General features: G+C 39.4%; 1 protein-coding gene and 1 long non-coding RNA gene across 3 annotated transcripts in view; both read right to left on the bottom strand.

Moving 5' to 3' along the window:
- The window catches only part of LOC309511499 (retinoic acid receptor beta-like), a 327,730-nt gene that overhangs the window by 263,849 nt on the left and 40,713 nt on the right, over window positions 1-23,168 (bottom strand). The window contains exon 2 of one of the 2 annotated variants that reach the window (XM_082186743.1): window positions 5,196-5,344. In XM_082186743.1, the coding sequence (XP_082042869.1) occupies window positions 5,196-5,344 (149 nt within the window). Of the gene's footprint in view, window positions 1-5,195; window positions 5,345-23,168 lie in introns of those variants that run through there. The other variant, XM_082186744.1, reaches the window with a different exon arrangement.
- Window positions 2,580-4,132, bottom strand: LOC309511612. The gene is made up of 2 exons (XR_014210723.1): window positions 3,758-4,132; window positions 2,580-3,699 (listed from the first exon to the last, which is right to left on the bottom strand). It is a non-coding gene; the product is annotated as an uncharacterized lncRNA (long non-coding RNA).

Below are 23,168 nucleotides of genomic sequence, written 5' to 3'. Positions count from 1 at the left end.
CTATATATTGTAATCATTATGTTCACAACTTGTAATTAATTACTTTAATGAGCTCATGATTTTAACTAACTGCGTTATTTTTATATGTACATTTCTGAAATTCATTACTTGGACACAGTCTGATAACAGAACACTTTAAATTGTAATGTAGACATGAATTTTCTTTAAAGCTGCTTGAAACAATATGTATTGTGAAAAGCGCTATACAAATAAATGTGAATTGAACTGAATTAAAGTTTCCCCATGTCAGACACACAGTCATACATGGCACAATTACCAATTAACATTTTTCTTTGACAGTGTAACATGGCTCTGTACTTTGAACTTGAAACTTGTGTGTGTGTGTTTTAGACCCCGTGGCTATAGAGCACCCTTGAGCCTATTATTCCGTGAAGTTCATCCCTAGAACAAGTGCTGACAAACCCTTACAATGGTGCTGTGCCCAGAGGGACGTTACTGTATTTGACACAGAAATATTCTATAATCCTTATTCTAATCCTTTGAAGCTGTTAATGTCACCCTTTCAAAGGCAATCTGGCCTGGATATGCTATTTTTGCTTCCCTTTCTCTCTCACCACATGGTCCAGAATGAGTGTGTAAATGGATATGTAAGTCTAATAATCACTTTATTAAAGGTGCTCTAAGCGATGTTGGGTGACGTCACTTCTTGTTGACGTTCAAAGTATTGTCAAACAAAACGGAGGCTAGCTCGACCCTCCCTCCTCCTCATCCCGTCCCCCCACCCTCATTCTCTCTCCTCCACTCCCCGCACCCCCCTTCATGTGCATGCGCACTAACCCCCTTAACCCCCACCCCCAAATAATTCTTGTCGGTTATTGGCTGGAATAGTAGCCGCGTTTCCATTACCCTTGGAAATTTAAATTGCGAATTTAAAATACGGCCAATGGAAACACGTCAATTTCGCAAAAACTCACATTTATCACAAAAAAAATTTTACGCTCGCATGAGGTGGTTTTTCAGGCAATTCGAAAAAGAACTATTTCGCAAAACTGCAAAGGAAACAGTTTTTGCGCATTTACAGGTCACCTGACGTAGATGACGCGGTATGTTTGGACAGAATACGAGACAGAGTTCTTTATTAAACTCATAAAAGACAGAAGAATTACAGGAATACTGGATTCTAAACCTCAAAGAAATGCCACAATCAAGTCCTCGAAGCAGAAATGAGTGAGAAACACCCAGAAACACCTCAGTAAAAGGGTCTTTCCTTGCCATTAATGATTGGATAACACATACATCTCCTTTGATTAATAATAATGGCCAGTGTGGTGGCTGAGATATATAAACCTACCAACGTCCGTTGCTATTATTTTCGGAATGACTTATCGCGAGAGGAAAAATGAAGTTTTAGTCGCATAACATCGGTTAATGGAAACGGCGTCATTTTGCAATAGTTTTTTGTCGACATTTAGTAAAAAGGAGTTTTGCGCAAATCTGCAATGGAAACGCACCTACTATTTGTTATACAGTGTGTTCAGAGGACTGGCAGCTAGCAGATAGTGAGGAGATGTTTGCTGTATGTGACAAAAAAAATGTTGGCCAAAAAAACGTGTGACATCGCTTAGAGCACCTTTAATCTTATTTTCAAGTAGGTTTGTATGATTATTTTGATTATATATTTATTGATTATCAACTTGTCCCGTTGGAGTGTTGCAGGGATGATGGATCCTTATCCCAGCATCCTAGGCTGCAGTCCATCACAGTGCTCATACACACATTAACACGCATACACACCTATGGACAACTTAGTGTCTACAATTCACCTGACCTGCATGTCTTTTTGGATTGTGGGGGAAACCGGATCACTGGGAGAACATACCAGAGGTGGGAGTAAGTCACACATGTGCAAGTCACAAGCAAGTCTCAAGTCTTAACCTTCAAGTCTCAAGCAAGTCCGAGTCAATTTTGTGAAAAGCAAGTCAAGTCAAGTCAAGTCAAGTCAAGTCACTGCTTTATGTCAAGCAAGTCAAGTCAAGTCGTAGCTTGGGTCACAAGTCACTGGCAAGTCATACAAACGTTTGATGATTTCACTGAATTTATATATTAAAATAAGTTAAAACTACATAAGCTGTGGACTATGGTTTTATTTGCAACATTTGCATTTCCACATACAGCTGAGTGGTTACTACAATAAAAAATAAAAAAATAATAAAAAATTTCAAACTACATAGCCTAAAATGTAAATGTCACTGAAATTAGGCCAACATTAAAGCATGAAAAATAAATATGCCTCAAACATTGCAGAAGACCATTAAAAGGTATTAAACAATTCAAAATTCAAGTATAATGGTTCCTATGTCACCAAATGGCATTCTTCAAACTGGCATCCCCTTTATGGAACATGAACACATCCCAACAAGTTAGAACTTTCCTTTTTAACAAAAGAATAACAAGAAAAAAACAGTAATAATTGAATTGACACAAAACTTACACCTGTCAATCAGGTGGATTGACTATTGTACATTATTAATCTGTGTGAGTGAGTGATTTATTAATATTTGTGAATGAATGTGTGTGCATGTGTATGTGTGAAAAGTGTATTGTTTGCATGTCCATGGTTGTGTTTGACTGTGTGTGTGTGTGTGTGTGTGTGTGTGTGTGTGTGTGTGTGTGTGTGTGAGAGAGAGAGAGAGAGAGAGAGAGAGAGAGAGAGAGAGAGAGAGAGAGAGAGAGAGAGAGAGAGGTGATTTGATTGAGTGTGATTGATTCATTAATATTTGTGAGTGAATGTGTTTGCGTGTGTATGAGTGAAGAGTGTATTGTTTGTTTGCATGTGTGCATGGTTGTGCTTGCAAGTTTGAATTTTTGTTTTGTGTATTTGTGTATGCATGGTTCGGTTCGAAAGTCTGTATGTTTTTTTTCTTTGTGTGTAGGTGTCTTTTTACAATCTTTTAGTGGTATTAACTAGCGATTTCTTTTTACTTACTCTATGCCCTATATACTAGCGTTATAAGCTAAACAGTTTTTAGAGATAAAACTCTTTACATTCGATTATCATGAAAACAAATCCCAGAGAACGGTAGACTGTACCAATGCATTATTAATTATTATTAAATTACAGTTACATTTTTTTTATATTTCTTTTAACATTCAAGTCAACCCTGGGATCATAGCAGACTATATTGGTAGCATATAACTAGACAGTACAAAGGGATGCATGCAGGTAAGAAAAACTGGAATATGGCATATTTTAACATATTTTAACCCGATTTTCATTTTCAAGAAAATATTTTTTCTCTGTGCTTTTGTATGTAAGGGATTATTAAGATCATTAAAAAAATCATTAACCCAAGGCACTCGAATATTATTAAAAATATATAGAAAGCCTTTATTTCATCATGGCTTTAATATTTTAAAATCAGGTGACAAGTACTTGCACAACTATGCGTTGTGGCTAATGAGCCTTTGTCAGGGTGTGTGACCAAAGCCCCTTTCACACAGAGATTCCGGAAAATACACGGATAAAGTGACCCAAGATTTGACCCGGGTTCGTTTGATTTAGGTTCATTCACACTGCCAGTCTGGCAGTGCCAGTGATTTCCCGGAATCAGAGATTGCGTTCACACACAACCCCTAAAGACATGTAATGTCTTAGCAGCGTCTTAAGTTTGCTTATTAGCAGCGTCTTAAGTTTGCTTATGAGCTGCGATCTCTCTCTCTCTCTCTCTCTCTCTCTCTCTCTCTCTCTCTCTCTCTCTCTCTCTCTCTCTCTCTCTCTCTCTCTCTCTCGAGAAACCACGCTTGTGCATTTTTTTCTTCTTCTCTGATTCGATCATAAACTTGCGCATTACGTACCGTTTCAAAGCTGGCGAACGATCCCGCGCTTCAGCGTCATCACTACGACACTGCATTATCACGGCTTTTGTTCACACAGCGCGCGTTCCTGCTGCTTCACGTGATTGTTGCGGTGCGTTCAAATACAGATATTTATTTTTAAAAAGACAAGTTATTTCGAGTCATTTACCTCAAGTCCGAGTCAAGTCTCAAGTCATGAATATCAAGTCAAAGTCAAGTCAAGTCTTTTATTAATATTTGTCAAGCAAGTCTCAAGTCCTAAAATTTGCGACTTAAGTCTGACTCGAGTCAAGTCATATGACTCGAGTCCCCCATCTCTGGAACATACAAACACAAAAAGGCCTCCACACTAAGCCGGGACTCAAACTGGGGACCTTCTTGTTCTTCATCATTAATTGGATACACCGCTCTACAGTAATTTGAAAGTGATTGCAGTACCAGTTTTGGCCACAATCTTACATACGGTTCCTTTAAGTTTAACTAGACCAGCAGTGGCTCAATTCTGTGTGAATGGCCTGTAACTGATTGAAAAATAAATATCGCATTCTTATTTCAGTGTATTTAAGCAGACAGTTTGCCTTGTACATTCAGCAAGCCAAAGAGGGCAATGACCCATCTTAGTGGCGGTTTGTGGCATCCAAATGAAACTTTAAAATCAGAGCTATTTAATTGTATATTAATATTTACAAGTAAATATGAAGATACATATTCACAAAGATTCAACTCCCCGCAATTCTCACCTTGAAAGCACGCAAATATTTCTGCCTGTTTTCGCATGTGTGATTGCCGGCCTCTGCTTTCACACTGTGTCGTTACTTTCAGCTAATAATATCCAGGGGCGGATCTACATGGCACAGACCCTCACTAAATTCTGATTGGCCACCAATGAAAAGAAATAGTGCATATGAGCTGTGTGTCATCTGAAGGTTTTAGATCCAGTCTTTGTCATTCACTGGAGCTGCTCTCATCAGTTTTGTGGTCTGTGTGAAACTCAAATGCTCTGCTCTCACTCGGGTATAAAATTTGTGCCGCAAATGTAGGCTGTTGTGTGGACAGGACATTTTGAAGAAAATGCGGTCGTCAATCCCATAAACACTGATAGTGTTAGCATGGCATAAGAGTGTATTCATGTTGAGATATCCTGCAAGAACCTGTGAGACCTGCATTACTCCACAATCAGACTTTCAGACAGCATTAAACAAGATAATTTAGCTTAGGCTGAAGCTCTACAGCACTCAGTGTAAATAATTTAACACAAATGGGTTTGAACCTTAGTTTGTTTAGTGGGCAGACCTGGGGCCAGGGTAGCAGAATGTGCAGGCGTGAAAACCTAAATATTTATTGAATGGGTTCCATTTGGTATTGAATAGCATATTTACCTTGCAGCCTTCACAAGCACTGACACCATAGTGGTACCCCGAGGACTTGTCCTGGCAGACAAAGCAGGGTTTGTAGACACGAGGAGGGAGTAGAGGTGAAGGAGGGCTGGGGACCAACTCCTCAGAACTGGTGCTCTGAGTTTCAATGGCTGTAGGGGCAGAAAGAGACAAGAAACATGACCGATTATGATTGAGATGAAAACTGGCTTCAGACATGACTTCAGAGTTGTAAACAGTTTACTTGAGACAACAAATGCAATGAATAAAATGGTAATTGATACATACAATGAAAACAGCAGAAATAAAACACAAGTGATCAACCTCTATGTATCTAACGCATGCTCGTCTTTTGGAAATAAAGCATGTCAAGTCAAACATACCAGCAAAAAGAATAATGTAAATGCTAAATATAGGCATACAGTTAGCAACGCTTGACTTGCATCTGACAAAAGTCCTGCAGCCATATGTATAAAACTTCTCAAAAATACTCTTAAGAATAGGCTTAAGCTTTGACTGAAGTGTCATTTTTTGTTGTTGTAAAAAGTAGGAGCTATTTATAAAGAAATTAAAAGCAACTTTCAGCAAAGTCTAAGACTTAAGTGCTAACTGAGGTAGCACCTCTAAACCTCTAAATCAGCCAATAGTGAGTCTGGACGGGTAGTCACGGGCCACGGCAGCATGACACCAATCAATGAATGTAATAATAATAAAATCATATAATTAAGAGACTGGAACATTTATAGTATATAGTTTGCATATAGTTATAGTTTGCAACTTTATTAATCCCACAGGGGGCTATTTCAATGGGGCTTAAAACACACAACATCACGGGCCCATCACGGGCACATCCAAACACATAACCTATGTTAAAACATATTAAAGGGGTGATGAACTGAGAAATCAAAATTTCCTTGAGCTTTTGAAATATAAGAGATCATCATACTATAATAATATCCTATAAGTTTCAGAACTGAAAACTACCTTGTTAGTCCAATAAAAACTTTTATAGACATCAGGCTCAGCAAACGACTCGTTTTTCAAAGTGGGGAACTATGACGTCAAAGAGGATAAAACACAGCCTCCACAAAAGAAGATCAACGCCTACTTCAACACGGCCTGTTTAGCCCCGCCCACCGATTCGCCCAAACATGCTAAATAACATAGGACGACATGATAATTGCTAAACCGGATCGAGCTACTTCCAAGCAATAAACATGCTGTTTACTAAATATTGTGCAGTGCCTGTTTGTGGAAGAAGACAGTCTGCATAAGCTTCCTTCGGATTCCAGCATGGTTAAACTTTATTAAATCAGTCAATCACAATTTCCCGACACGGATCTGCCAGCAACATGTAAGTAACCATGTGTATTCTAATGCCTGATCTGCGATCAGTGATTTCTGTGTAATTATTCAAGTTCAGATATTTCTCTTAAAATCGTTCAATACTGTTTATGCATCAGTGACTAAACGATCAACTTCACATAATTTCTCGTAGAATTATGAAAATAATATTTTTTAAACTGAAAGCGATCAAAGAACGATCCCTTTCCAATCGCCCAAGCTGTCAATCAAACAGCACAGCGCGAGCCGCGAGAGCTTATCTGGACACTTACCAAACTCGTGATGAAATAATGACACTGTCAGTGTTCGAATTGAGGGGGGGCTGGGGGGGTCTGGGACCCCCCATAAGCATCAAGGGACCCCCCATAAGGCCCCAAAAAAATACCTCGGGGGGTCCCCTGGTTTTTCATTAAAACGAAAATAATAGAAACATAATTTATTAGGTAATATATATATATATATATATATATATATATATACATACTGTTTATATATATATATATTAATCAAAGTATTGCGCTGCTGCTCCCATTAGAAAGTAATTCAAATTAGATTTGCGTCTGAAAAGACGCTCAAGTGCGCCACACGCTGTTTTCTGAAGGAATTTACAGACTGTTGAATTTATAAACAGATACATTTTATTTATCGTGCCATTTATATGCCAAAAATAGTTTTTTTTTTTTTTTTTTTTTAAACCCCTTGGGTAGGATTAGGGGTGTGGAGTATGTAAAGTGCGTATCATATGCACGCAAAAACTATTTTTGGCAAATAAATGGTACGAGAAATAAATTTCGTGCTATAGATAAGCACTTTCACGAGAGTCTGGCAGAGTGGAACCTCATTTTCACCTCACAATGACGGTAAGATAATATTTCTTTCTTTTATGATTGTTTGGTAATTTACTGATCTGAATAGAATTTCGACATTAACGCTTGTCCGGGACACGTGCGTGTGTTTTTTAAGGGACAAGTGAAAGAGAATTGTACTTGCCCAACCGGACAAATGCCCTGATTAAAACAATTTTCAATATCAAAAAAATTAAATAAGAAATAACGTACTCGGTTACTAACGTATAACCTCAGTTCCCTGAGAGTAGGGAAAGAGTATAGAGAGTAAAAATTAGGGAAAGAAATGCCCTTTATAAAGCTAAAACATTATTATGATAAGAGTGTTTTCCAACAGTGATGTAATGAAACATTGACAATTTAAAGCTGCCGTCGGCAACATTTTTTTGATCACATTCAGTGTAATCGACACTATAATCCGACGGAACAACATAAATAAGGTGGTTTTAGAAAAAAACCTGAGCTTCTAACTCCACCTGGAGCGTGTTATTTGTTTTGCAAAAATCCAGCGCTCCCGCTTCATCAGGTCCAATCAGCGCAGGGGGGTGTGAGATCTGACTGTCAATCACAGGTCGTGCACACGCCACAGATCCCCCCTCACTCGCGCACGTTAATATCACATGCACACGCCACGCCTGAAGTTCGCCTGGAGATTGCATGAAGCGTGATGGCGGAGAGAAAATCTACTAACAAGCTTCCAATTCCTCGGTTATTGCTATCTATGGATAGATTAGCCAGGGCAGCCTACCTCCGAGTCCATGGTGTTGATAGATGCTGAAGAGACGGACGCGTTCACAGAAAATCAGGTACACACGCACAGTGACGCACTGACGAGCACGACCTCGATGGGAGGGTGCTCGCTGGTAGTGGGGAGGGGCATGAGAGTTGTAAACATTCAAAATTTTGGCTAATCGACCCAATCTGCCAGACTTGCCGACGGCAGCTTTAAGTTTGAAGGGAGTAAAGCCTCTGTTTAGGCAGGAAATGTAATTTTGACTTTTATTTTAAATCAATCTTAATTTTAAATCAGCCTACTTCAGTGTGATATTTTATCATAAATATCCCCAAGAGACCCCCCAAGAGCTTTGACACAATTCGAACACTGGACACTGTTACACTACACAACGAAGCTCTTACTGTGTATTCACATCGTGTTTGCATTGTGATTTGGTGTAAGCATTTGTGAGAGTGCAAAAATTGCGTTGCAATGATAAGATCTTTATTCACGCGATCAACAGACTGTCTGTCATCTGCTCAGTCAGTGCTCATCATGCTGCAACCTTTCATGTGATGGAATAGATTTAAATATAATTCTTTAAAGTAACGATACTTTTCACGATTTGTTCATCTCGATAGCTGTGATAGTAAAAATGTAGTAAAGTTTTCGAGAGAGTTCATATAATACTAGCTATTTCATATGCAAGCATTTCAGCCAATCACAGCAGTGGGCGTTTGCACTGCAGTCTCACAGCAGACACGCCCCTTAAAACAGAGCGTTCAAATCTGAGGCTGAAATCAGGCTTCCTCATAAAAGTGACTTGCTTTTGCTGCATGGTTTGAAGGTCAGTTGAAAAGTCAATGAACTTCCTTACTATGTTTGGTTTGGTTAGTGTCAAAATAGCGTTATATACAGTAATACCCTGCTTACGAGAGGTGGGAATCTTTTGGTACCTCACGATTCGATTAAAATCGATTCTTGAGGTCACGATTCAATTAAAATTGATTCTCGATTTTGAACAAAATTTTGATTCAAAATGTGTATATATTTGATTGTAGTTTTGTGTTACTTTTCTTATTTGATTGCAGTTGACAGTTTAATAGGTCTAAAAGAAAAAAAATCCTACTGAATTAAATGTGAACCTTGAAATTTATTTGGTTTGTCTTCTCATTTTAGTCACCCAATATTTATAAAACAAATGCCCTTTAAGCTGACTACAATCATTACACACAGTCTTTTGTAATAAAGAAATTGTATTTTATTTTTGATATTAAAAATAGGAACAAAGCATCAAATTACAAACAATAGGACAAATACAAAAGAAAAAAATATACAAATTAAATCAACAACATTTTCCAAGTGCAGTAGGTTTATTTAACATTAGTAAGAAATACTACCGAAATTGAATAATCATCTGTAAAAACAAAACACTGTATAGTCTTCACTGTATGAATTAAATATAAATTGATTCATATTAAAGATACAAAAGTGATTTAGTCAAAAGCAGTATGTTTTTTTTATTATTTTTTATTAATATTAATGAAACGGATGACAACAGTTTGGCTGCTGTCCCTTTAAGAATGAATGCACGGATATAGTTACACATCTGATTTTCACCCATTTGTTTTATTTCGTGTAGGTCATTACATATTCTGTTTACATTGGATACTCCACAGTCCACACGATGTGCATTTTGACATAATTGTGTGTGTAGCTGTGAAAGAGAACTGAATTAGAGATCGCATGTATGTGAGAGTGCCCGTATTTCGTTCTGTGTCCACCAGCAAGAGCACTGCGTTGAGTCCTTGTTCATGGCTTATTGTGATTAACGTCAATAACTTTAAGTAGTACTGTGAAGTTACAGAAGTATAACACATTAGAAAATTGATTTTTGAAATTTGTGAATCGATGCAAATAGAAGATAGAATCGCGATTCATATATGAATAGATTTTTTCCTGCACCCCTACTTAGGCCTGTCGCAATAATCAATATATTGACTAATCGCACAATAATTGTACATGATCTCAATAGTTTTTGGTGACCCAATATATCCCCTATTATGTTTACATAATGAATGTCACCAACCGCGGGGCTCGGGCAGTTCCTTCATACACAGAGCGGCCATCGGCATGGTGAAAAGGGTGTCATTTGTCATTTAGGCCATCCTTAAAAATATTCTTGTTTGCCGTAACCCGACCGACCCTGTCAATTTAGTACCGACCCAATTATTATAATTTTTTTCCCTTTTAGTCCGACCGACTTGCCGGTTGTAAACTTGCGTTAAGACCGACCGATTTTTTTTTAACTCTTAAAACAACTAATACAAATGCAATAAAATAATATTAGTTATTAAGTATTGTGAATATAAATTGCCTAGACCTACATACAAACATAAGCTAGGCTATGTTCTTTCTTTTAAATAAAAACCTGTGGCGCGTCATCTATGATTATGTTTACACCATTGGTTAACGCATCACACTACAGCCTGCAAGCTAAGTTCGCTTCGTTTCATTCACTGTCAATGGTTCGCGCTTGGTAATGATGGTTGTAGCTTTACTCTAAAGATGATTTCATTTTTACATGTTGTTGAATATGGTTTATTAAAAAATAAACATGCGAGAGCGTGTTATAGGCTATATGTCATGTTTTAGTCAGATATGACGACGCTACTGCAACACACTCGCCGCAGATGAGAAGCTGCATCAACGTGCAAACTATCGCAAATCAAAGTGAAAGTAAGTCACAGACGCTTAACACACAATCATCTTCATTAAATGTAAAGAAACGAAATGATCTTACCAGGGCTGTTTCCCTTATTGTGGGCTTTGATTCAGAAATTTTAGCTAATGATCAATAAAATAATGTATCTCGTTGCTTTCGGTGACGTGCACTCCATTAAATCTGCATATAGCGGGAATTGAAGATCGGATTTATATCAGCAAAAAACAACAACACACATTTATGTAACCAGGTGTAAATCGTTTTGATTAAAATCAGATTGGAATCCGATCTGAGAAAACGCATGAAGTGGCCTGGTGTAAACAGCCCCTAGACATAGGTGAAAAATGTATCCCGACCCGACCCCAATTTTTTTTTTTTATGATATATATAAAAAAATATAGACCTACCTACCGTCCCTTTTTTTCTTTTTTTTTTTTGCTGTTACTGCAAACCAAAATATTTTTAAGGATGGCCTTATCCACTGTTCTGCTGCAAATATTCTGCTGTTGTGGTGCTCATCTACTCTGCCGTGGGGATCTTCAGTCTCATCTGCTCTGCTATGGTGGTCCTCTGCTCCGTCGTGGGGATCTTCAGTCCCGTCTGCTCTGCTGTGGTGGTCTTTTGCTCCGTCGTGGGGATCTTCAGTCCTGGCTGCTCTGCTGTGGTGGTCTTCGGCTCCGTCGTGGGGATCTTTAGTCCCATCTGCTCTGGTACTTATCTGCTCCACCGTGGGGATCTCCTGTCCCATCTGCTCTGTTGTGGTCCTCATCTGCTCCATCATGGGGATCTCCAGTCCTGTCTGCTCTGCTAGGGTGGTCTTCTACTCTGTTGTAGGGATCTTCAGTCCCATCTGCTCTGTTAAGGTGGTCTTCAGTTCTCCCTGCCTCACTGCGGGGATCTCCAGTCTCATCAACTCTACTGAATTGGTCTTCAGCTCCGTGTGTCCCGTCATAGGGATCTGTAGTTGTGCCAGCTCCAATGAAATGGTCTCCTGCTCCGGTAGAGCGCCTTGGTGGTCTTTGGACACCAGTTCCCAGACCACCTTCTACCTCAGGGGCCTGGCCCTCCGCTTATTCCCGCCTCTGCTCCACCTAGCTCCTGGACTCTTTTTGGAGCGTCTGGAAGCCACTCATTTGAGAGGGGGCTATGTCATGATCCTGGTTCTTTGTCTTGTGTTTTGTATGGACTTTTATGTTGAAATGTTATGGCCATGCTGCTGCTGTTGAGTAGGTTTGCGTCTTTAACCCCCTGAGGTCTACGGTATCGCCGGCGATACCAGCTCGCTTTTTTTTTATTAGTGTAAAAGAAACTCATAAATACTCTGTTGACTTTGATTTTCCATAGGAGTTTCATACATCAATCGATTCTGTTAAATGTGTATTATTTTTGTGTATACTCACAATAAAAACAAAGTGTTGTGCTTTTTGCCAAATAAAGAAAAATAAACACGAAGCGAGTTCTGCCTTCTCTCTGCCAGTGTAGTCCATTCTGAAACGCGTCCGAAAATTAACAATAACTCAGCGAATACTCAGTCAAACAGACATACAGACACACAGGCATGAAGCTTGAATTCTCTTCTTTTAAATGAAGTAATTTATATAAAAAACAAATATTCTCATCTTGTGAAATCTGTATTAAAAGAGAGCGATTCCAGTCGAGCTTATCTCAGCTCATTACGTTATAATCGGCCCCGCCCACGGAGAGCGCGCGCTATTCAAACGCAAATGGCTGAGGCAATCCTGTGAACGCCCCCATCAGCTCGAGAAAACACACAAGTTTATTTAGATCATTACTTGTTTACACCGTCTTGCAGCGCTGTGAGGAATAATACTAATGGAAAATGTCCCTCAGAAGTGCGGGTATATCGAGGAGCGAGCTGAGGAATACTAGTAAGTTTTTTCCTTCTCACGTGAATTTCTTCACGTGGGTTTCTGTTTATGAATGAATAAACGGCAGAGATGCGTGCTGTTTACCACAGCTGGCAAAGACAGTTTAAATTTAAATCGCGTGTGTGAATGAATGATGATGTTTTAGCAAACTGCATTGCTATACTGAGATAAGTAAACATCGACTGAATGTTGAAATAAAATGTAGGCTATTTGTATAAGCAACGTATTAAACTGCAAATTAACAATATGCCCTAATATTTCATGAAAACAACGTTACAGTCAGACGAAATATGAAAGACAACATTTTGTTGACTAGATTTGGGTACAGTTTTTACTGTAGAATATACTGCCACATCAAATAAGCTTTTGTTTAGCAATTTCTATATATAAAATACTATTTTTGTCAAAAATAAAGTCATCAACTAAGATGTTAGCTGTTCCAATGTTGGTTATATTCAAACTAATGAATACATAGATAAAATGTAGGCCTATAATCAATTTTTTTACAAAGAAAGAGTACACTTGAAATATTGTTGAAATTGTAATTATTGCTGTAATTGTAACCGTTTTAATAAAATAGCAAAACATATTTACAAGATAATTCACAAAATTAACGGAATGCATAGCTAATATAAAAAACTGGATGACTAGCAATTTCCTTCTACTTAATTCTGAAAAAAACTGAGATTCTAATTATTGGACAAAAAACGTTCTCACGTAATAACCTAGAATACTGTCTAACACTTGATGTCTGCTCAGTCAAGTCTTTGTTGTCGGTTAGGAACCTGGGTGTGCCCTTTGATACTCAAGTCATCTTCATTTATATAGCGCTTTTAACAATGTAGATTGTTCCAAAGCGGCTTTACATTGATAGTAGGAAAATAAAGTTATTGTCCAACTAAAGTTAGTTTTGATTGATTCACTTCCGTCGCAACGATCATTAGTTATTAACCCCCTGAGGTCGGCAATCACGCCGGCGTGATCTGCTCGCTTTTAAAAGTGCAAAAGAGATTCAAAATACTCTGTTGATTTTGATCTTACATACTTGTGTTATACATCATTCGATCCTGTTAAGTGTGTATTTGTTTTGTGTATACTCACAATACAAACAAAGTGTTGTGCTTTTTGCCAAATAAAGAAAAATAAACATGATGCGAGTTCTGCCTTCTCTCTGTCAGTGAAGTCCATTCTGAAACGCGTCCGAAAATGAACCGTACAGCGAATACTTCTCACACAGACAGATATGTCTTTATGAAGCTTGGATTATCTTCTTTTAAATGAAGTAATTTATATAAAAAACTAATATTCTCAGCTTATGTAATCCGTTTGAAAGCAAGGAGAGGTACCGTTTTTTCGTTCTGCCTTACAATATCCCTAACATTCGTGTAGGTTATATGCTCAAGTGTAAACTTTTTTTAAATGTGATATTGCTCTTTAAACATATTTGTATATTAAATATATTTCACTCAGTTTTGATTAGCTTATGACATTATCAAGCTAAAATGCTGCCTTATGCGTAATGTAGCTTGTTTCCGAATATCTGCTTAGGTATAATGTGATTTAGTGCAAATATATTTCAGCCTCCGGTAAAATATGTGATACTGTCTAAATACATTATATTTTTATATAAATGTTCGGTTTTGGTTAGCCTATGACACGCTTCAATACTGCCTTATGTGATGTGTGTCGTTCGTGAACGATCCGTTCATTGCGTGCGTCACTAAATGCGTGCGGTCTATATGGCCCATCAACATATACTCGCGGTTTTACATTTTACATCCATGGGTCTATGGCTCATAAATAGATATTTCTCCGTCCTATGGCCCATCAACAAATATATACATTGTGCGTCCATAACCATCAATTGCTCATCAGTTTACTTTGAATAATGTATGCTAACAGTTTTATTTTGTTGTTGTTTTTTTAGGAATGTGTCTGCATCATGCTCTCCTTCTCCAGCACCTCACAGAGAATGAATGAATGAATGAATGAGGTATTTATATAGCGCTTTCATATGTACTACTGTACACCCAAAGCGCTTTACAATCATATCAGGGAATCTCTCCTCAAACCACCACCAGTGTGCAGCATCCACTTGGATGATGCGACGGCAGCCACAGTACAACGGCGCCAGTGCGCTCACCACACACCAGCTATAGGTGGAGAGAGGAGAGAGAGTGATAGAGCCAATTCAATGTAAGGGGATTATTAGGAGGCCATGATTGGTAAGGGCCAATGGGTGGAATGTGGCCAGGACTGGCCACATGCAGAAGCATGCAGGTGTCGTTCAGTTCTCAGTGCGATCGAGAATCATACTGAGTAAGTGCATAGACGTAATATTTTACAGATGAAATATAGCCTAATTGTGTTTACATCGTCATAATATAAAAGTAGCCTACCTATTCTTGTGTGAAATGACAAAAAACATCCATCCTGCTTATACAGGAGACACTGCGCAGAGGAGGGTGAAAACACAAGATACATGGAGGACAAAGACATTTCCATGTCCTGCACCTGTGACTGCATACAACAAACACATGGGGGGGTGCTGACCTGTCTGATCAGCTGTTACAGTACTACACAACACAGCACAAAACCATGAAGTGGTACAGTAAGATTTTTCTACACTTCTTGGACATTGCTTCCACCAACTCTTTCATTGTGCACAAAGAGCTACATGGTAACTTGTCCCATAAAGAGTTTATGGAGCAACTTATAACAGAGCTCTGTGGTGTGTCACAGAAAACGGCACTGATTTTTAAATCAATGTTGGAAACCGTTGTGCTGCTTAATATATATTTTTATAACCTGTGATAGTTTTTTCAGGATTCTTTGAATAAAAATATTTATTTTATAAAAAAACAAAAGTTTGGTCTTTTTTTCTTTCTTTTTTGGAAAGGATGTATTAAGTGATAGTAATAACTTTGTCTTTCCATTGTTAGGAAAGATTTCTATTTTGAATAAATGCTGTTCTTTTTAACTTTTTATTCATCAGTGAATCATTCTTAGTTCATCATTCTTTGTTCAGGCTGCCTCACAGCACCTTGATGGGCCATTAGCCATTGGGGGAGTGTCTTTAGTCATACATAAAGTATACCTAACCTAACCTAACACCCCTGGTGTGAATCACATTAATATTCATGGCCCACGCATACAGCAGTGCTGACACAAAAACTGACATGCAAAATGAAAATCATTATATTGTTGTTTGTGAAAGAGTGGTCAGAATGATTTTCACATAATTTTGTAGAAAAAATTCTAGCCTACAAGAATAGTAAGTCAAAAGTATTGTGGACAACTATTCAGTATGTGTTAAATGGTCTTATTGCGGTGAAAATGTTTTTCCCAAAACGTACTAACCACGCGTATTTTTTTTTTCTTTTTCGGTTTCACTTTATTTTGATGGTCACTTTAACACATTCTGTTGACTATAAGTAACGTTGCACCTACATGTCTACTAACTCTCATTAGAGTGTTAGTTAAGTATTAATAGACTGGTAGGGTTAGGGTTAGATTAAGTTGACATGTAGTTGCAAAATTACTTATAGTCAGTAGAGTGTCTGTTGGAGGACCATCACAATAAAGTGTTTGCAGATATTTAGCAGACAGTCTTCTTATACTCCAATTAAAGTTAGTTGACATATAGTTGCAAAGTTATTTATAGTCAACAGCATGTTCAAAAGGGACCATCAAAATAAAGTGTTACCTTTTTTTCTATAAAATGCAAACATGTACATCCATTTTGCTCACATATTATTGAAGCAGAGTTTGTGCTGAATACAAAATTACATGTTGGCCAATGGTATGTTGTAAGTAGCTGAAATAAGCACAAATGTCAGGACATGTCAAAACATCTCAAGGGCCACAAAAACACCACAGACCCCAGAGGTTTAACTTAGCGGCCACTAACACGACACCGTTTTAACAGAAAACTCATAAGTTCTTTCTGCGCAAACTTTCAAAAACGCGAACCCATGAGAATGCTGATGGCGTGCATATGTGTATTACAAGTTCAGTCTATACTGTAGGTATGCGTGTTTGAATATATGTGCGCAGGTGTGTAGTCCTTCCCTACAAACCAACCCTAAACAAACTACTTGTCTGGCCTTAAAATATATAATACAGAATTTTTATCGCTTACGCGTAGCCACACAAACCGGAATTATCCCGACAACGCTTTATCCGTAGAGAGGTAAAGGGAGGTAAGGGAGGCCTTCACAGGGGAGAGACTAGTTGACACTTCAGGACTGTGTTGTCGTCGCGTCCAGGCACAGGTCCTTCATCAGATCTGGATACGCCCTGGATCCGGCGGGCTGCGGTAAACCTCGGGATAAACAGAGAGACTAATAATAGCGTAGACGCCATTCTTCTTATGATGTAACTGTCACGTTGTGGGTTTTGTGTCTTGTTCCTTGTTCTTGTCTGTCATATAATTCCCTGCTTGTCATGTGATCCTGCCATGTGTCTTGTCCCATGTTCAACTGTTCCCCGTTATGTTGATTAGTCTTCCCAGGTGTTTCAGTTTAACCACACCCCCTTGTTATCTTTTTTAGCTTGTTTTCCCTGTGTATAGAACCCTCTCTGTTTTAGTCCTTGTTTTGTTCACACCACTTCAGTTCCCTGTATTCCAGTTTGTTTTCTGTTCTTGGATTGATTTTTGGATTTTGACCTTTTTTGCATGGAAGACTACGATTTGGATTACCCTAAATAAAAGAACTTACACTGCATTTGGATCTTGCCTGTTCCTTGTGTGGATCGTGACAGAAGGACTCCGTCATGCAGAGATCCAGTAGTGTGAGTTCGAGCCTTTTTTCCCCAGCCACTGAACTGGAGAGGAGAGAGTACTTTAAAGGAACCCACCTTGTCATTTTTCGTGGGACCCGGGGAGGTCGCAGAGCAGGAGGTGGTCGAGTGGAGGTCCAGAATCACTCTCCACCATGGCCCCCATTCGACCCTGGGCTCGTGAGGGACGGACCGGAACCACCATCTCGCCGTCGCGGACGGAGAAGAGGGAAGAAGAACACGTCTGCCGATTCAGAGACTGTTCACGTCACGTCTGCCGATCCAGAGACTGTTCATGTCACGTCTGCCGATCCAGAGACTGTTCACGTCACGTCTGCCGAGCCTGTCTTCGGACAAGATGGCCGTCGCGGAGCTGGTGTCCCCTGAAGAGATGGCCACTGGAACATTGTTTGATTATTTTTCAACGCTACTTAAGATCCTAGAAACACCCAGGAATGTTCGGTGGTCCCGAGTCCGGTGGTCCCGAGTCCGATGGTCTCGAGTCCGGTGGTCCCAGTTCCGGTGATCCCGAGTCCAGTGGTCCCAGTTCCGGTGGTCCCGAAACGGAGGAGGAGAAGGAAGACTCCCTCCGTGACTGTCCCGGTGGTCCCGAGTCCGGTGGTCCCGAGTCCGGTGGTCCCAGTTCCGGTGGTCCCAGTTCCGGTTGTCCCGGTTTCGTTGGTCTCGAGTCCGGTGGTCCGGAGACGGAGAAGGAGGAGAGGGGCCTCTTCAGCTGACTGTCCGGTGGCTCCTAACACAGAGACCATCCCGGAGGTGACTGCCATCACTGACGCGCCGCCCAAGCGGCTCACCCTGCCCTGCCGGCCCCGCCCAAGCGGCTCGCCCTGCCCTGCCGGCCCCGCCCTGGCTGCCCGAGGGAAAGTCTCCGCCCTGGCCGCCCGAGGGAAAGTCTCCGCCCTGGCCGCCAGATGGACTGGCCGCTCCACCCTGGCCGCCCGAGGGAGAGTCTCCGCCCTGGCCGCCTGATGAATGGTCATCTCCGCCCTGGCTGCCTGATGGACTGTCACTCCCTGTCCCGGTTTCCCTCCATGGACCTGGCCCTCCATCCCTCCCCCTGATCCTCTACCAGTCCCTCCCGTCCCGCCCTGGTCTGTCCCTCCCGTCCCGCCCTGGTCTTATGGAGCGTCTGGTAGCCGCTCCGTAGGGAGGGGGTAATGTCACGTTGTGGGTTTTGTGTATTGTTCCTTGTTCTTGTCTGTCATATAATTCCCTGCTTGTCATGTGATCCTGCCATGTGTCTTGTCCCATGTTCAACTGTTCCCCGTTATGTTGATTAGTCTTCCCAGGTGTTTCAGTTTAACCACACCCCCTTGTTATCTTGTTTAGCTTGTTTTCCCTGTGTATATAACCCTGTCTGTTTTAGTATGTGTTACGGAGTCCTTGTTTTGTTCACACCACTTCAGTTCCCTGTATTCCAGTTTGTTTTCTGTTCTTGGATTGATTTTTGGATTTTGACCTTTTTTGCATGGAAGACTACGATTTGGATTACCCTAAATAAAAGAACTTACACTGCATTTGGATCTTGCCTGTTCCGTGTGTGGATCGTGACAGTAACGAGTACATCAGAATTCATCGGAAGTGTTCCCGGTTCCGGCTGACCTAATCTATGCAGCCTAACATTGAATTATAGAAGTCTATAATGTGTTATGTGTATGCTAGGTCAAAGAGATGTGTTTTTAGTCTAGCTTTGAACAGACAGAGTGTGTCTGCTTCCCGGACAATGTTAGGAAGACTGTTCCAAAGTTTTGGTGCTAAATAGGAAAAGGATCTACTGCCAGCAGTCAATTTTGATATTCTAGGTATTATCAGCTGGCCGGAATTTTGAGATCTTAATAGACGTGAAGGACTATAATGTGTTAAGAGCTCACTCAAGTACTGGGGTGCTAAACCATTTAGTGCTTTGTAAGTAATCAGCAATATTTTTTTAATTTATACAGTGTTTAATAGGAAGACAATGCAGTGTTGACAGAACAGGGCTAATATGGTCATACTTCCTGGTTCTGGTAAGAACTCGAGCTGCTGCTTTTTGGACCAGCTGTAATTTGTTTATTAAGCGTGCAGGGCAACCACCCATAAGAGCATTACAATATTCTAGCCTTGATGTCATGAACGAATTAACTAATTGTTCCGCATTTGTCAATGAGAGCATATGACTTAATTTAGATATATTTCTGTCAGGACCACTACCATCAAATACGATTGACAATTAGCATACAGTTTGGATTGGCGGTATGGTACCGTTCTGGGCGAGAACTCCCTGCGCATCCATGCAGCCTAGCATGGATAAGAGCCTAACAGAACAGAACCAACATGGATGTTTGCATATATAATTAATTCAAGATTTTCAAATACAACATAATTCGAGAATTTATTCTTATTCAAGGGGAATCAGAATCCCAAATCCTGACTGGGTGAGAGGAGGAGCAAGGAATGGAGGAGGGTAATTAGCTCCTGAGAAACACGATAGCTGCTGATAATACTGAAGGAGCTTATATATGTATACGGTGAAAGGCGTCGTATTCCTATTCATGGGTTTCATCCGGTCCCTTTCCACAGGTGTATAAAATCAAGCACCTAGATTATGAATGCAGACTGCATTGTGCTTGATTAATACACCTGTGGAAAGGGACCGGAGGAAATCCATGAATAGGTAGATGTGGATCAGCTGAGAGTCAGCTGATGCGAGCTTGACTAACGTGACCTGCCAGAACTAACACTACGCTTGATTTTTAAGATGGAAAATGTGTTTTTACAGATACTAGACACGTGACTTTCAAATGAAAGATTGGTATCAAAGAGCACCCCCAGGTTCTTAACCGACGACGAAGACTTGACAGAGCAGCCATCAAGTGTTAGACAGTATTCTAGGTTATTACGTGAGGAAGTTTTTGTCCAATAATTAGAATCTTTATTTTTTCAGAATTAAGTAATAGGAAATTACTAGTCATCCAATTTTTTATATCAGCTATGCATTCTGTTAATTTTGTGAATTGGTAAGTTTCATTTGGGCGTGAAGAAATATAGAGCTGTTTATCATCAGCATAACAGTGAAAACTAATTCCATGCTTCCTAATGATATCTCCCATAGTTGTGAGGATACCACATTTTCTAGTATCTTTGACAGAAAAGGAAGATTCGAGATCGGCCTGTAATTGATTATTTCTGTACGATCAAGTTGTGTTTTTTTAACAAGCGGTTTAATCATAGCCAGCTTAAAAGTTTTTGGTATGTATCCTAATGACAAAGATGAATTAATGGTATTAAGAAGAGGATCTATGACCTCTGGAAGCATCTCTTTCAGTAGTTTAGTCGGTATAGGGTCTAACATACATAAGTTTAGCGAATTCTTCCTCTTCTATAGCAATGAATGAATAAAATTTTTCCTTAGGGAGACTACAATGCACTGCCTGATGCGATACTGTAGTAGGCGGTAGCATGGTTATAATTTTCTCCCTGATATTATCAATCTTATAAGTGAAGAAGTTCATAAAGTCATTACTGCTGTGCTGCTTGGAAATTTCTGGGCTTGAAGCTTTATTTCTCTTTCTATTTTTCTTTAAGCGCAACGGAGCAACTGTGTCTAAAGTGCTGGAAAAGAGAGAGTTAAAAGTTTCTGTCGCAATATCGAGTTCTTCTAAGCTATCTGGGATGCTGAGATGATGAAACTGATCAGGAAGATTATTAATAAAGCAATCTTTAGTGGCAAAAGTGATAGGTCTAACATATTTGTAACACGCAGTCGACTTTGCAGCCTTGGTTAAATTAAGTTTACATGAGACTAAATAATGATCTGAGTTGTCATCGCTCTGCTGCAGAATTTCAACGGCATCAACATTGATTCCATGTGATAATGTTAGATCTAGAGTATGATTACGACAATGAGTAGGTCCTGACATGTGTTGTCTAACTCCAAAAGAGTTAAGAATGTCTTTAAATGCCAATCCCAATGCATCTTTTTCGTTATCTACATGTATATTAAAATCACCAACAATTAGTACTTTATCTGCAGTCAGTACGAACTCTGATAGAAAGTCAGCAAATTCTTTGATAAAGTCTGTATGGTGCCCTGGTGGCCTGTATACAGTAGCCAGCACCAATCTCAAACGTGATTTATCATTTACACTATATATTGCTACATTAACCCTCTGGGGTCTGAGTGGTTTTTGGGGTCCTTGAGATGTTCTGACATGCCCTGACATTTGTGCTTTTTTCAGTTGCTTATAAACATATTAATGGCAAAGGTATAATTACACTCTATTTATCACAAACAGGGCTATCATAATATGTGAGCAACATGCATGTACATGTTTGTATTTTTGAGAGAATAATGTTTATGCATGGTTATTGAAAAAACTAAAAACTAAAGTTTCTGAAATAAGGCCACAAAACACATACTAAATATGTGACAATAAGACTTTTGACTAATGGATGTCGTTGCCTAGAGTTTTTTCTTCAAAATGATGTGAAAATCATCCTGCCCTTATCATTCACATAACACAATACATTGATTTAAATCTTGTAAAACACTTTTTGTTTGTAAAGGCAATATGCGCAAGGGGCGTCAACCATTCAACAGCATCATGCATATGTAGTGGTTCACACCTGAGGAGACAATGGGGCCCGCATACTTAACCCTCTGAGGTCGAGAAACGCGCCGACGCGTTTTGCTGGATTTTTTTCACATAGCAGCAACATAAACTTAAATTACTCCGTCATTTATGGTTATACAGAAAAAAGAAATATAAAAAAATAATCTGTGATATTTCTACTTTTGTATGTGTCCACTTACAATCAAATCAAAACATTGTGCTTTTGTAAAATAAAGAAAATAAACAGGGTGTGCGTTCTGCCTCTCCGTCGCAGTGAACTTTTTTTTCTTGAGCACGTCTATAAACTGAATAAAAACTCAGCGAATACTTCTCACACATTTATGAGCCATATACCTTTATACACATTTAAGTGTGTACTTTTAAATGATCGGATTCAAACTGAAAACAAATATTCTCTGTTTAAGTAATTTGTATAAAACCAACAGGATGTCCAGTATCTCAAACGCTTGCTAATTACTTTTTAATTTGACACGCCCACTCGCGCAAAAGAGATTCACATGCAAATCTCCACATGGAACGCGAACGCCCTCGTTACCTCAAACACAAAACACCAAAACACTTCACAAGTCTCTGCTTTTCGTCGAGTTTGGAAGACACGTCTGAGCTTACATTGGATTTACCCCCAGAAGAAGAAGAACGCGATTTGAAGACAAGAAAGATGTAAGGTAAGAAATTCTTACTTATTAGTTTATGGTATTGTTGCATAAACTTCACATTGCAGTTGAACTGTTGCTAGATATATGGTGAATATTATACTATTTAGACCCGTGTTTCCTGTTAAATACTGTTTGTGGATATCTGCTCAAACATAGATATGTATAACCATAATGTTTAATATTTTGGAGCGCGATGGCGTTTGAATGTATCATATTTTGGAGCGCGCTGTGGGTTTGAGTATCATATTTTGGAGCGCGCTGTGGGTTTTAATGTATCATATTTTGGAGCGCGATTGCGTTTGAAAGGAAAAATGCACCAAACATTAGGCTTTATGTTTTTACTATTATCTCATTTCATATCATCATAACGAATGGAAACATTTGAAGTA

The sequence above is a fragment of the Leuciscus leuciscus genome, assembly GCF_965113295.1.
Source record: "Leuciscus leuciscus genome assembly, chromosome: 12".
In the NCBI taxonomy this organism is placed as follows: Eukaryota; Metazoa; Chordata; class Actinopteri; order Cypriniformes; family Leuciscidae; genus Leuciscus; species Leuciscus leuciscus.
The sequence above is the reverse complement of the archived record's forward strand: the minus strand, read 5'-3'. Positions and strand labels throughout refer to the sequence as shown.